Source organism: Calidris pugnax, unplaced genomic scaffold (genome assembly GCF_001431845.1).
Source record: "Calidris pugnax isolate Ruff unplaced genomic scaffold, ASM143184v1 scaffold349, whole genome shotgun sequence".
In the NCBI taxonomy this organism is placed as follows: domain Eukaryota; kingdom Metazoa; phylum Chordata; class Aves; order Charadriiformes; family Scolopacidae; genus Calidris; species Calidris pugnax.
Genome location: NW_015091088.1, coordinates 1,907,589 through 1,922,157, shown reverse-complemented (window position 1 = coordinate 1,922,157; position 14,569 = coordinate 1,907,589). Strand labels below are relative to the sequence as shown.

At 46.5% G+C, this 14,569-nt stretch overlaps 1 protein-coding gene across 4 annotated transcripts in view; it reads right to left on the bottom strand.

The window, feature by feature from the left end:
* Positions 1 to 14,569, bottom strand: part of SHROOM3 (shroom family member 3) — a 94,823-nt gene that overhangs the window by 38,140 nt on the left and 42,114 nt on the right. For 2 of the 4 annotated variants that reach the window (XM_014957827.1, XM_014957828.1), the window contains exon 1: positions 14,058 to 14,118. The exons of the other annotated variants lie outside the window; for them this stretch is intronic. In XM_014957827.1, coding sequence (XP_014813313.1) covers positions 14,058 to 14,065 — 8 coding nt within the window. In that variant the 5' untranslated portion in view covers positions 14,066 to 14,118. Of the gene's footprint in view, positions 1 to 14,057; positions 14,119 to 14,569 lie in introns of those variants that run through there. 4 annotated transcript variants of the gene reach the window in all.

The window sequence follows — 14,569 nt, the reverse complement described above, 5'->3', positions numbered from 1 at the left end:
GCCCGAGCTGCCCCCAGGACGGGACAGGATGGGACGGCACAGCGTGGTGGCTCTCAGCAACAGCACCCAGCCCGCTGGGATGCTCTTTTAGGTTGGGGCTGCATTTTATTTCGGGATGTTGTAAAGTGCCTCCTCACAATCGCATAGCTAAAAAGTATCCCTGGCAAGGAGTGGCCTGCAGTTGTTCTTTGTGTTATCATGTTGTTTCTAAAGCTCGCAAACGGGAGACAGGAAACCTAGCACATTCTATTTAAAACTCCTTTACCTCCCACCTGAGGCTGGCAGCTGCCTCTGAAATCTTTCCTTTTCTGCAAAGTTCATGTTTAATTATGAATCGTTATTTATACTCGCTGCTTCCATTGTGCCTTTGGTATTTAATACCACCCATGTTAATGAATAGCTGTACGAAGACACTCTGCTCAACTTTTCCATCATCTGAAAATATGGCCCGTTAGGACTTTTTTCTTGATGTTTGCTTGACAAACAGCAAAAGAATACAGTGCTATAGATTTAAGCCTTTTTTAAAGAAAAGCCTGCTCCTCAGAAGTTTCATTGCCCCGCAGCTTGGTTGCCTCTGCCTTGTGCAGAGAGCACCAGTCACCAGAGGAAAGAGGCATCACCTCTTGACCCACGCAGTAATATCTCCTCTGCACATCAGCAACGCTTTTTCTGAAACAGACATCATCAAAACTTTCCCTGTTTTTTACTACCCTCTTGAGAGCTCTACAAGAAAGCATGGGTGGCCTTATTTTATGTTAATCAATGCCCTACAAGACTGGTTTGCTCGTCGCTGCGATCCGATGTCTCACGTCCTTCCCAAGCTGTCAAAATCCCTGCAGAACTCATTCGCTGTTTTAGGGAGATCCTCTGCTTCTGACCATAGATGACTCTGACCTCCTCTGGCCGCCTTATCTGCCTCCCGCGCTGACCTCCCATTACCTGCATACTTGAAACGTTTCAGACCATTTATCTTAACCTTTTGGGCTCTTGGCTCTTCTTTCTCACTTTCTTCAGTCTTCCTTATCCTTATTTATAATCTCCACATTCCAGTAGAGATTGGTTTCCTAAATCAAGCCTAGACGATAAGTGGGGGTGCGTGCCTCTGCCCAGCAGATCCCCCAACAATTATGTCTGAACCAGCTGAGCAACTTCAGCCAGGGTCTGCAGAGGTATTATTCTCAATGGATTAAACTCCATGTTTCATGAAAGTAATTCCCTGAGTAATGGAAGTAGCATAAATCATTGCTCTCATTGAGTAAACACTAAGGTGTGAGCTCAGCTGCCTGGCAACAATTCCCAAAGAGGAGAGAGGTTTTGTCTACTCATAGCATTTGTTCTCCGGCATATCAGCCTTATATTTCTTCTTTCAGCACTACCATCTCTACTCTTCTTTTTCTACTCTACTCTACTTTTCTGCTTAGCTGTCTATAGTTCCAGGTATGAGTCCAGGATATGGCTGAGATCATTCATAAACAGCACCTGAAACTATGTTTAAAAATGATTGAAGTTTTTTTTTTAAAAGAGACCATAATAGGTATTCTAATGGTTCCACCTCGAGTCATGATTACTTATTTTAAACTAACACCAGGTTTGCTGCCACAGAAATAGAAGACTTAAGGCCCAAGGATCAAATCCCCAAATGTTAATAGGTTTAGTAATTTTTAATGTCTCATTACTTCTAAGCCTAATGTTATTCCTAGAAAAGAGGATGGAGCTTGAATTCTGATCTGTAAATCACTCGGGATCAACAGGAATGTTTATAACCACTATCACAATTTAAAGCATTCCTAGAAAAAGAACTGCTCGCATGCTGGGACTTCTGAAATTGAGATTAAACAAGGAGCTCCTTTTCCAAGTTCTACAGCGATTTGTAGGCATTCTTTGTCTTAAATCAGAACACGAAGCGACCCTCCTTCACTACAGAAATGGCCAACAGCACAGCACAGACACAAAAATAAGGAGAAGCAGCAACAAAGCAGAACTCAGCTCTGACAACCCGGCAAGGAGGGAGATGAAGGAGTTAAGGCTGCAGTTTTATCCTTATAGCACCCCGCGTTACACAATGTCACAGGGCATCCTGAGATCCCCGGCTCAGCCAAGTGACATAAGGAGAGTTCGGCAGCTTCACCTCTGGCTATCCTCATCCTGCAGGCTCCAGGCGAGCTCCCAGCAGCTGATGAGCTGGAATTACGTCTCCTTGTGAATGAAAATGCCACCTCCACAACAGTTCCCCATCTCTTGGCAAACAGAAAGCCTTCCTGCCTCCTCTGTGCTGTTAAGCAGAGGGCTCCCCTGGGAAGGGCTGCGGAACAGGAGAGAGACCACGCTCATCCCGGGCACCAACCTTGCACTCACCAGCGGGCACGCTGCTTTGCAGGTCCTCCTGCTCTGCCTGAAGTGAAAAGACTGGATTGCTTACGTATTTCTTATTTCGTTACCTCCTGCGGCTGATCCAGAAATAGCCCGTAATCCATATATCTGTCACACTCACAGAATCTCCTTTGGCTGAAGTGGAAGTGCCCTGTGTGTCATAGCACAAAGGCCCAGGTCCTCTCCTGGACACAACAGATGTGGGTCTTAGCTGATAGAGGCAGCGTCTGCACAGGTTTGTTAGTCTGTGCTCAGGGAACCCCAAAGCCAGACAAAGAGTCAGGATGAGCTGGAAATAGGTGGACAAAATTTCTTTTTCATCAGAAAAATTCTCATAAATTGAACTGAAACTTCTCTTTGGAGGGCATGCAGTTTGGACCAAAGCTCTTGCCAGGAAAGTCTCTAAGTTCCTGGGTAAAATCTCCAGCCTGCCACTTAGGACACTCACCTGAGAAGGGCAAGAACCAGGTTCAAGTCCACAGTCCACAGTCTAAGGAATTCAAGGCTGTTTCATGGACACTGCAAAATGCTACAGGTTCCACCTGGGAAAACCCCTGGAAGGAATTTCCATCCCAACGCAAAGCAAGACAGGTTTTGAAATCTCAATAATGCTCATCGAGCACATGAATCTTGGGACTGAATAAGGTATTCTTCCCAGAGTTCTGCAGCAAGATCCACGTTTCAAGTAGAAACAATAATATTAACGACTTGGATTCAGATAGTAAGAAACTACACATCCCAAACCAGTCAGAGCGCTGCTGGCTGCTGCTTCTGAGAAACAGGACTATTTAATGCAAATCTTTTTTTATGCATCACAGGCACATCCACACTGCTATCTGTTAAGACAGGATTAGTAGAGCTGACCTTTGTGCCATAAGCCAATGACCAAAAGGGAAAAGAAGTATTTTTCCAGGAACAGTGCAGAGGCGGCTTGCGCTTTTCTAGATGCACAGGCCATTGCTTGAAGGCAAGTTAAAGGGCTAAGAAATCACGGACCTGTCTCGGGATGGCAAATTTTAGATGGATAGAACTCGCATTCAGTCAACCACCACTTTCAATCTAATGGCTCCTACGTGGTCACGCTGAGCACGCGGTATTTCAGGGCAAAGAAACACTGAGGCCGAGAAGTCACTTGGAATTAATTCAGACTCCCAGCTTTCCTTCTAGGAGGGCTCTTCACTTGTGCAACAGCAACTTAAACAACTTCAATAAGCACTGACCTTCTGGTCCACCAAGAAAAAACCCGGAGAAAGCAAACTGCAGTTTGACTGTGCAACACCATCTTGTCCCACTTGTCCAGTGTTTTTCTGGCTTCCCCTTTTCTCTGAGATTGGGTGGGTTTTATTTGACCTGACCTCAATCCCACAATCTGGCTGCACTGTGTTTGCATAGACCCACACAAACAAGCTGCTTCGGCGCTGTACCTGTTTGCAAGCAGAGATTTGAAAGGAGTATTCGTATTCATTTGGGTTCCTCACTTCATTTGGTATTGGCCAAGGGATCTTTGAGAAAATGAACTCCCTCTTTGTCTGTGAGAGAGACCTAATCCTCGTTTTGCCCTGGAGGATTACTGGGTACTTAGAAAGGCACTCACATGCACATTTTTGGTTCGTGCCAGCTGCATTTGGGTCCACAATATGTAGCACTTGCTTTGGTCTTCAGGTTTCACAATAGGCATTCCACTGCACCCAGAACTCGACCCCAGAGACTGCCACCCTTTTAAAGACACCCTAAATCACCGCTTTCTGAAATGTGGGCCTTCCCCTGCTTTGCATGAGTAGCTTGCCCTCAGACAGCGCGTGTGAATTCAGCGCGCAGGCAGGCAGCTGGGCACGCAGCCCTGAAGACCAGAGTCTTTTCTTCTGCTGCCCAGCCGGCGGCTGGAGTGCAGGGTTCCCTGTGTGGCCCTGCCAAAAAGACCTGGACCTTAGCTGGAAGGAAGAACCTGTAAGGGCTGAGAAATTAGCTTTTATCGCTAGTCAATTCCTGGCTCTTTGTAAGAGAAGTTTACGGTTATACTCAATTGTAGCTCACTGGTTGTGCCACGGTACCACCCAGAGAGCCTGCCTGTTCAGGCACTGAAGCCCACCATTCCTGCTTTGTACACACTGATATATAATAAAAGGTCATTTCTTTATTTATAGGAATAATAATTCCTATAATAACTCCAAATGCCCAGTGCCACAGCACCAACTCTGTGCGTAGTTGGGCTTTTACTGCTGTGCACAAGGTGGGCTTGTTGCTGGCCATGATTTTGCTCTACCCATCAAGCTCAGGAGCCTTTGCAGACTACTGGCATTCCCACATGGGTGACGTGTGCTCTGTGCAGCTCTGGCCCAAATCTTTTGAGGATTGTGGCTTAATTCTGCAAAGTAGTGATTCAGAATGTAGTTAAATGGAAGTAAAGGACTGTCATCTTCAGATGGCGTAAATTAGTACTCTGCCTGCTCAGGGGAGATCTCACCTCAGGAGGTGAGACTTGAGAGGTTACAACTGTCTTGGTCTGTCACATGGTACCACCACAAAAAAGTGGAGTTAAATCTGGCCTGCACCCCAACTCTACATGTAAATGAAATTCTTTCCTGCACCTTGTACAGAAAGAGTTTTAATCCCCTTAGTAAACAGGTCTACTTACTTATTGTGTCAGAGTAAAAACACAGAGAAATGACATTTTCATTCTATTCTACGCCAAGACTAACAGGACTAGCTATAAACTTGTTCTAGACTATTATTGAACGTCTCCTGAGTTTTTTCAGAGGCACCAAGTCACACTGGCTTTTGGGGACACTGTGGGACTTGCTTGGGGAATCAGAGTGTTACCCTTCTTCATGGGCTGTTCAGGACCAAGAGGCCACAAGGAACATTCTTTCAGACCTGGCCAAAAAAGATTGGGATCAACTCTCTCTGAGGTGCAGAAGTGCTCAGATCCATTAGTAAGCTGTGCCCAAAATGAAGACCATGTACTGCAGAGCTCATGCAAGCAGAAGAATCATTAACACATCTGTCCCTTTAATGACCATGACTACTGCAAACAGGTAAAACAATAATGTTATCTTTACAGGTTCTGGGGTATCCCAATGTTGAATCATACTGATCAAAAGTCATTCTGTATAAACTGCAACATTTAACCTTCTTTACACAGTACAAAACAAAGCACAAGCTGACTCTAAAGGACAAGGGTAAATGAAATAAAAATAATTGCAGCTCCTACAAAGAAAGGCAGCCCTAAGAAGGAAGCAAAAGTCATACTCTCATAAAATAAGGACTGTTTTCCATCTTAGGATTAGAGAATTAAAATGATTTCATGGGAAAAGACTACAAGCCCTCCATGCTGAAAAAATAGTTATGTTCACAGAGAGATATTCAATAAGCAGAAGATATTTTCCCAGAATTACTCTTTTCACACTCACCCTTCAAAACAGTGATATTTTCCAGATACGAAAGGGTCGTCCTAGGGAGGGGTCTGAATGTCAGGCAAGACATGTCCCACCTGGGACGTGGCCACAGGGTGCAGACCTGGGACCTGAAGGCAAGACTAACCCACACTGGGAACTTTTTCCAACAGCACGTAGGAGCTGGAGCCAGACTCGATCTGCCAGTACAGTGGTTTGCGTGAGCACTTCCTAATATGTTAAAGGCAAAACAAACTAGGTCAGTTCAGACCAACAATTTAAATGGTTTAAAGCTAAAGATTAAGGGAGTGCTTACATGAACTGTTCCAGTGGCAGATGGATGAGATCTCTGGCTCTGATGAGCAAGCGAGGGCATTAATCTCTTCCGCCAGCACAGCTGGATCTCTCTTCCTGGCTTGCATACACATTGCATTTTAGGGAACATGTCCTGTAATTTTTACCTTAGCAGCTCTCATTTGAAAATATGGATGTTACTGAAGTGCTGGAACAGTAGCTCAGCTGTTTTTTGAAAAACTGGTCTCAGTGGCTGGTACTGAGCAAGTGACAATCTGAGCATTCATTCAGAGGGGGCAGAAGAAAGCCTCAAATTCAGATTTGTCACAGGCATGATGGACATTCAAGAATTGACTTGAGTCTGCATCTGAGCTGTCGCTCTGCTCTCTAACCTGATTATTTTGCAGTGTTTCCTGGTATGGCAGTTTTTAATAGCAGTGAGTTGAGGGGTGGAGTGCATTTTACAGGCCTAAATCACCTTCCTGGGTGTAGCAATGCTTTAATCCCCAGAATACGAGCTACTCTTATGAGCTGCTTCTCCATCCCACTCACCCACCTCTTCCTGGACAAATTCCTCAGAACTTCAGCAGGAGATTTGCTCAAGTGAGAAACTAGTATAGATCGAGTAAGGAGATAAGGATTTGGCCAGACACTTTAAAAAACACAATCTCTGCAGCACCCACAGCATCATTCTGCACAGAGGTCAAAGACTGTAGCTCTCAGGGACTGTAGTATAGAAAAGCAAAGAGAAAAACATGGTTACTACAGAACCCAGCTATGCCTGTTAGCTGTCCATCCATCCCTGAAGCAAGGAATGCTATCATTGATTCATCATACCTCCTCTGCATCGTGTTAACTGGACAGATCCAGTGGAAAACCAACATACTGGTCCAGGGAGGGCAAAAAAATAGCCTGGCAATGGCAGAAAGACTTGAGCTTTTCAGGTACATACAGAGTCCACACAGTGTGGTATAAACACAGAGCAAACAAAAGCCTTCTGGATACAGCAGAGTTGCAATCTGGCTGATCGCCTCCTTGCATTTTTATTAATAAAGAGTACAATGAGTTTGCTATGATTATTGTCCTGCTGCAACAGTGTTATCAAAGCTTCTTTATAACTTCAGCCATAAATGCAGCTATAAAACAATGCAGGCAGCAAAACCCATGGAAGTGAAGCCACTCAGGTTACAGCAGTGTGCCCAAGCGAAGGCTCTGCCCTCTGAGCATTTTGTGATTCTTTGACTTTTGATGAGAGTGGCCAAAGTGAGATACAGAAATGCTGGCTGCTAAGCTAAAAAAAAAATAGTATGTTTGTCACTCAGACTTTTTTACCATCTGTCAGTCCAGCAGAGATGACAGCTATCTGACAAGAGTCTGGACAAGGATGAGGACCGCAGCCACGACAAGACACATCAGATGAGAGAGGAACCCTTGGCCCCTCTGGCCTGGTGCTCTGTCTCAGTGCATCCCCGCTGTGCTCACACAAACCACCTCAAAGGAGAAACTGGCCTTCCCGACTCTGCTCCCTCCCGGCGGCCACGGAGGTCCCCAGCACCTGCGGCTGCTCCAACAAAGGCAAGGGCTGGCCACCTACCCCTGCCCTGTGAAGCCAGCCGGAGTGCGGGGCGGCGGGGGGCTGGCCACCCCGAGCTGGCTGCTGGGGGTGCAGGAAAGGCAGCCCCACCGCACATTCCTGCCGCCAGTGGTGAGGGGCACGCTCGGGGGACACGCACAAAGCAGCTAATTTTAAAAAAGAAGTGGGAGGGAGGTGAAGAATAGGGAGGACTGTAAGCGACAATAAAGCAATTATTCCAGTTTCGGCGGGCTGGGGAAACATTGTAAGGGTGGAAAAGACAAGTGGGCTTGAGTCTCATGATTAGCACCAAACAGAGATGGATGAGAAAGTAATACCGGAGCCACAAAAACCTTTGCAGTTGCCAGCAGCCGAGTCTCGGGCCCTGGTGGGACGCCGGCTGTCTTTGCACGGCACAGCTAAGTAAAGAGTTAACTCGTCTCTGTCTACATAATGAAGTCTTATACAGCCTACAGTAGAAACAGGATTAGTAACATCATCACTGATATGTGAACAACTGCTAAGAGCAAAGAAGTCATGAACATTTTTCTTTCAGTCACAGGACTGGGGAACGTAGAAATTTCAGGCCATTCAGGAATAAGCTCTATTGTTATGCAGCATAAATAGAACCTCTGCCTCCCTCCTGCTGAAAAGGCACTACAAGCATCTCTCCTATACACAGCCCTATGTGTGGGAGCTCTTTTATGCTCCCTGCCAACAGGAAGACTCTTCCCCATCACCTTGTCTACCGTATTTCCATCCATAGGTTGGATGACCCTGAGTCCAGACCCAAATCATTCCTTGGGCTCAAAGCAAGATCTGAAGCTGGGACTTTGGATGTTGTACTGTGTGCACTGCAGGGCAGGGCTGGATTAGCACCCATGAAGGCTGGGGAAAGCTCACAGACTCAGCTGGATGAGCTCAGGGTCTTCCCTGGTGGTGCTGCCCTTGAGTATCAATGGGACAAAGCACCTCCAGGAACAGCTAAGAGAAATTACACTACAGATCAGCATATGGCATTGATTTCCAGGCAAATGTCTCAAATCCTGCTGAGTTCCAGAAACATGAAGGTGCTACTCTGTAGATAAAGAACATTTCACTGCTCTTGGGAAACCCAGAAAAAAACAGCGTAAACGCCTATCAGCTTTTAATGGGACTTTCCTCACAAGTCACTTAAGATACATCTTTAAAATCCCGTCCAAACCACCCTGTTTGAAACAGTATGAACTGCTTTTCCTTACAGCAGCTCCAAGCACGTTAAGAAAGCACAGAGGAGATGACCACCCACTGCAGTGCTAACTGGCAGTCTGACTTGAGGTCTCCCACAGCTAAGCAGAAGGCCATTTACAAGTTAACGACAGACAGCTCACATGGTCCCTGGTCTAGTGGGAGGTGTCCCTGCCCATGGCAGGGGGGTTGGAACTAGATGATCTTTAAGGTCCCTTCCAACCCAAACCATTCTATGATTCTATAAAAAATATTATTCCCCAGTGTGAACACCAGCACCCTCCCAAAGGATGCCACATCTTTGCTAGGGACATGCATCTGTACTCACGGTCTGGAAATCTCTGCTCTGCATGTCAACAGGAAAAAGAGGGGCTATACGTATCCCCAGTCTCAGCCTCTCCTCATACTTAGGACATGCTGTGACTATCCTCATTAAAAAAACCAAGCTTCCCTCCAAAATTAAGTAGTGCTGGACTCAGTCGCAAACACAAATTGTCATCTGAGTTAAAAGTGCCGAACTCTTTCACAGAGCGAACAGCAAACCTAAATCCTATTAAGGAGCCATCAGTGTCAATATTTATTCCTTACAAATCAGGTGCAAGTAGCCTAATAAATGGTGTCAGACTGAGCCTGGCGAGATGGAAGAGGAAGGGGATAGCCTTGGAGAAAGGACATGACATTAATCAGCATCACCCCTGCAAAACCCTTGACAGAAACAAGGTAGTAAACTCATTAGCCACTTAGAAACTAAGCTTCTTTTTTGCTTTGCACAGTGATAGCCCACAGTTTCCAGCCTGAAGGCTCAGCATCCTTCACAACAAAGCCACTAGGCCCAATAAAATCTTTTCCTTTCAATCTACCTCTAAACACACACCTCTCTCTGGTCTGGAGAGGCTTTGCTGGCTTAACTGGTCTCTTCTCCAACGCAGAGCAACACCATCCTGAGGTCTGGCCTGCACTGCATTAAGCACTCAAATTAACACAGAGTAAGACAGCTCCCAGGCAAAAGATGTGTCTGCACAGGAAGACAAACAAATAGCACGATGATTTCACAAGGCAAACTCCTCGGCCGCAAGAGCCACTTCAAATACTGCAGACTCTCCTTCTCCCCATGGATCATTCCTGCCCCTGGGTGGTGGTGTACACCATCTCATTGGGTGTGCTAACAGCACCACGCGTGCAGCCGTGGTGCAGCCACAAATAATCAGGGAAGGGAACCAGCCCAGCTTAACTTCTGCCAGATGACTCTGCTGAAGAGTCTGGAAAGAGACCCGGCTTTCCTCTGCATCATTGTCACAAAAAGGAGTTCATGTTGGGTGAAACACAATGATGGTGCCAGGTCTTTTGACTGATGTAGCTCAGTGAAGATACTTGGATTTATATTTGCCCCTCACTTGAGACACAGGAGAGATTTTGGTTTTGTTTATATGTTGTTGCTAGGCCTGCTTTCACCCCTGCATTTTCTTGTTTCTCTTTAAAATGCATGCTACCCTATTCCTCAGCCTCTGGACCTGGGATCTAACAATCCTTCTGGAACAGCCAGGACCAATAGGTACCCTTAACAGACAAAATGTTGGGAAATCCACCTAAAAAGAACTTGTGAGCTATGTAACAATGTATGTAACAATGTATGTAACATTATGTAACAATATGTAACAATATGTAACAATATGTAACAATAGTCCCTGCTTAGATGGGAAAACCCAGTATTAAGACAAACACAGTCCAGGCTTGATCTTTCCATCAGCGCTGCAGCTTAGTTTTTAGAGCTATGCCTTACAGCACAAATTTGCTCCCATCTAACCAGGGAAACTTAAGCTGCCATAGCACGATTAGGACTCAGCCATCTTGCACGGGGGGCCCTGTCCCCACTATAACTGTGCACCAGCCCTCAGTTATCATCACGTACTTTACTTAAATTAGTCTGAAATGGAGTCTGTCTCCAGCCTGGAGCCTGCTTGTAACTGCAGAGGAATCTGTGCCCTCCGTAACATACGAGACAGGATCAGGTCACTGCTGGAGAGCACTTGGCCTGGCTATTTTTATTGTCTGGCTGAATACTTTTCTTCAATGCTGTTTTAAGTGCTGAAAGAATAGTAAAGATGAGATTTAAAAAAAAAAAAAAAAAAAAAAAAAAAAAGACACATTGATAATCCATAGGAACTGCGTCCTTTCAACTTTTGGATGTTTCTCAAATCTTTGCCCTTGTTGCCAGGATGCTGAAGTCACAACATGATGAAATCTAATCAGGGTGAAGTGGGCTGGTTTCATTTCCATCAGATTCCTCTTTGAAAGGCACAAATTTACCCTTCTGATCCTTCTCCCTTCCACTAGCACTGAGCCGATACAGCAATTTGGCTCTACTATATCAAAAAAAGCCACCCAACCTTCTTCCCTCAAGAACAACTGATGATTGAAATTCTTCATGTTTATTTAAACCCAAAGGGCCGTGACAATAATTCAAGCACCGGTACAACCAGAATGTAAAGGATTAGAGAAGTGGCTCTCATCTGAATACAGGCAATTGTGCATCACACCATGGTTAGCCAAACTTTTCACTCACATTAAACTTGATAACAACTCCTCCAAATTATTGCTTTCAAAAATACATAGTCTTTTCCTACAAGTCTCTTCTTTCCACTTGGATATCACAAAGTTTTAGATATTTATATCCTCTTGCAACTTTGGGTTCTTTGGAGTGAATCACCCATTTTGAACACAGCACTTGCCAAGAAAAGGCAAATGTTTGCAAAGATAAGCATGCAAATCAGTAGTTCACATCTTTCTCGGTCTCCTCTGTGGGGCAGATGACCCTCAGGGACTATCCCTGTTGAGAGAGGCAGCTGCCTTGACAGGAGAAGGGTGACACACCCTCTGCTTGATTGCCACTGTCAAAGTGAGGGACAGTGCCATCCCAGAGACTGTCACACAAGGTGGCTGAGACAGCAAGAGGCTGTGAAATCCTGCTTTTGGAGTGGAGTCAGGGCTTGTCTAAAACTGGTACAAGAATTAGGGAAACACAGCCATTGTCTCCCCTCTGGTTTACAGGAGTTTAGCTGAGCCCTAGGTATTGTTCATTCAAGGCAATACGCTTTATCCCCACTGTGCAGCTTGCTTGTATGCCCGGTGATATAAAGGTAGTCTTTGTGTGGCAAGACTCAAGACTCCCAACTGCACTCTTACAGGAATCCAGAGCACAAATAAGCTTCCACTTGGGGACATTCATGAATAAGCATTTGTAACAGGCAATTAGTACTTAATTTCAAATGTCTGACCTGTCACAGATTTGGGGCTAGGTCTGCAGTTAGCAAAAATTCCATTCCTACATCAATAACAGGTTTTCCTTGCCAGTGACTCAAGCATCTGAAACACCGATATTATACACAGCGTGGCTAAAGCGGGCCTGATCCTGCTGACCATAAGCCATTCTCTACTCCCACATCCATTGAAGTAAGCCAGCTTGCCACTGTGAGCACCAAGAACTCATCACATTAGTTCTGGTGAAACCCATGCTAAGAGTCAAGCCAGCCTACTCCAGGTTTAAAATTGTGTGTTGAATCGGGGCCCTCAAAACCTTCAGCCTTCACCCCTTCTCTTACACCCATAACGGCACTCCAGAAGCAGAGGTACTGAGGTCTTCTCCAGGATGGCCAAAGGCCAGACACTGGGCCGTTGTTACCAAACACCCAGTGCTGGCCATGATAACTCTTTGCCTAAACAAATGTTAGCCAAGCTAGAAATTCTGGTGGGAATTACGCAGGGCTAGGGAAGAGTAGCATTATAAAACACCTGATGTCATTTCCTGTCATTTTATGTCATATCCTGCTTATTTATTTACTTATACCGCCAATGAGCTGAGGAAGCCCAGGAATGGACCAGGCTGTGGTCCACTGTGCCAGATGCTCTGCAAACACTGCAGTGAAAGATGATTGCTCACCCAGAGGGCTTACCGTTAAAGTAGGGTCCTCCCTAACTAGACAAACACAGGAAGGATGTCTTCCCCATCGCTGCAGTTCCCTCAGCACCCTTCTCAAGTCCATCTGCTCACTGACGCTGACTGCATCCTACTGCAAGGAGCACAGCTTTTCTCCCGTTGCTGCCAAGAGCGAGGCCACTACGCAGAGGGAGAAGGGCTCTAGATCACACCGCTTTTTCTTCTTATAAAAACTCCAGGGTCTGTTTGTTTGCCATCTACTGAACACAGGGACATCTGACAAGGCTTTTGGCTGCTGCAGAATCACAGCTTGCCTGTCTCCCAGAGGAAGGACTCCCACCTGCCGCGGTAGCAGCCCTCTCTGCAGAGCGATGCCAAGGAGGCTGGAGCTGACTGTGTATATAGTCATTGGCTTCTCAGCAATCTTTATGGAAGAAAAGCCTTCGTAATTATTAAATGGCAGCCAGAACTTTCCCATAAAAACTACAGTAATCCCTATTTTGGTCAAACTGAAATTCCCTCTGCGATTTAAGAACCACAGGTGCCAAGCACCATTCCATATGGGCCAACAAATTCTCAATCCTCTAAATCCCCATATTATGGACCTGCAGGAGCACCCCTCTCTCTCACCAGTGTGGGCTGGCCTGGACTTCACCCCTCTTAGTCAAAGGAGTTTTAGGGCATTGATTTACCCCTAACATTGTTGCTGCTGGAGTCAAGGAGTCTCGACAAGCACCCAGCAGGACCTGAGTCAGGCCCCCACTGCTGAGAAAACACACTGGGCTGCTGAGATTCACCCCACTGCTTGCTGGGCAAAAGAGGGCAAAACATGACTGAGATTTGGGACAAAAAATGCACATGCTTCAACAGGTGCTGCTGGTGTCACCTAATGGGGAGGAAGCACTGAAGGGATAGGAAATGTAAGGCTGGGTATAGTCAGAAGAACATGCAGAGATCAGTCTTAAAAAGGCATTATAGTGGGGAATGAGAAGAACACATCTCTGGACCTTCTGGGCAGAAGGAGCAGAGGAGAAAACTGGAGTGAAGGCAAATGGGAAAATGAGTCTGTGAGTCACATTCCTCCCAAATTCACAAAAAAAGATGCTGGCAGATAATGCCACACCTGAATATAATTCTGTTCTTAGCCATTTTAAGGAGTCTGTGGGTCATCCCAAGCAGGTGATAAAACTTCTCTGCTTCTGTCCCAGCATCTCAAGGCAAGGTGCACGCCAGCAGAACTACCTCCAAGAACACTTACACTACTTACCAAAACATGCAACAGCTGCCAGCAATTGCAAACAAGGAGCCTCCTGCTGTTCGGATGCCCAGCAATTTCCTCTAGAGAAAGTGCTGTAAAGGGACCCTTCAAACACCACAGCCCTCGCCCAGCTCCAGCATGGACAGAAGGGGAGTGGAATGACGCGGGGTCCGTGCAATCAGAGCCAAAAAAAGTGGGTTTTAAATCCCACCTGGAAAAGCCCTCTGAGTAAGGAGGTTTCACGTGTGGACAGAGGGAAGCACAGCACGGCGGGGTCTGATCCTACACCCCTTCCCTCCCTGCTCCAAAACCACCGAACGAGAAGCCAGCCCCTGGAACGGGAGGGGGGGGCCGACCCCAACCGCCCTCCCCCGGGAGGCTCCGCCGGTGCCCGCCGGGCTCCGGGGCCGCCGCCCTTTGTTCGCCCGCCCTGCCCTGCCCCGCTCGCCCCTCGTAGCGAGACACCGGCCCCCCCTGCACCCCGGGCACCCCCCCTGCCCTCCGGCTGCCGTGCAGCCCGC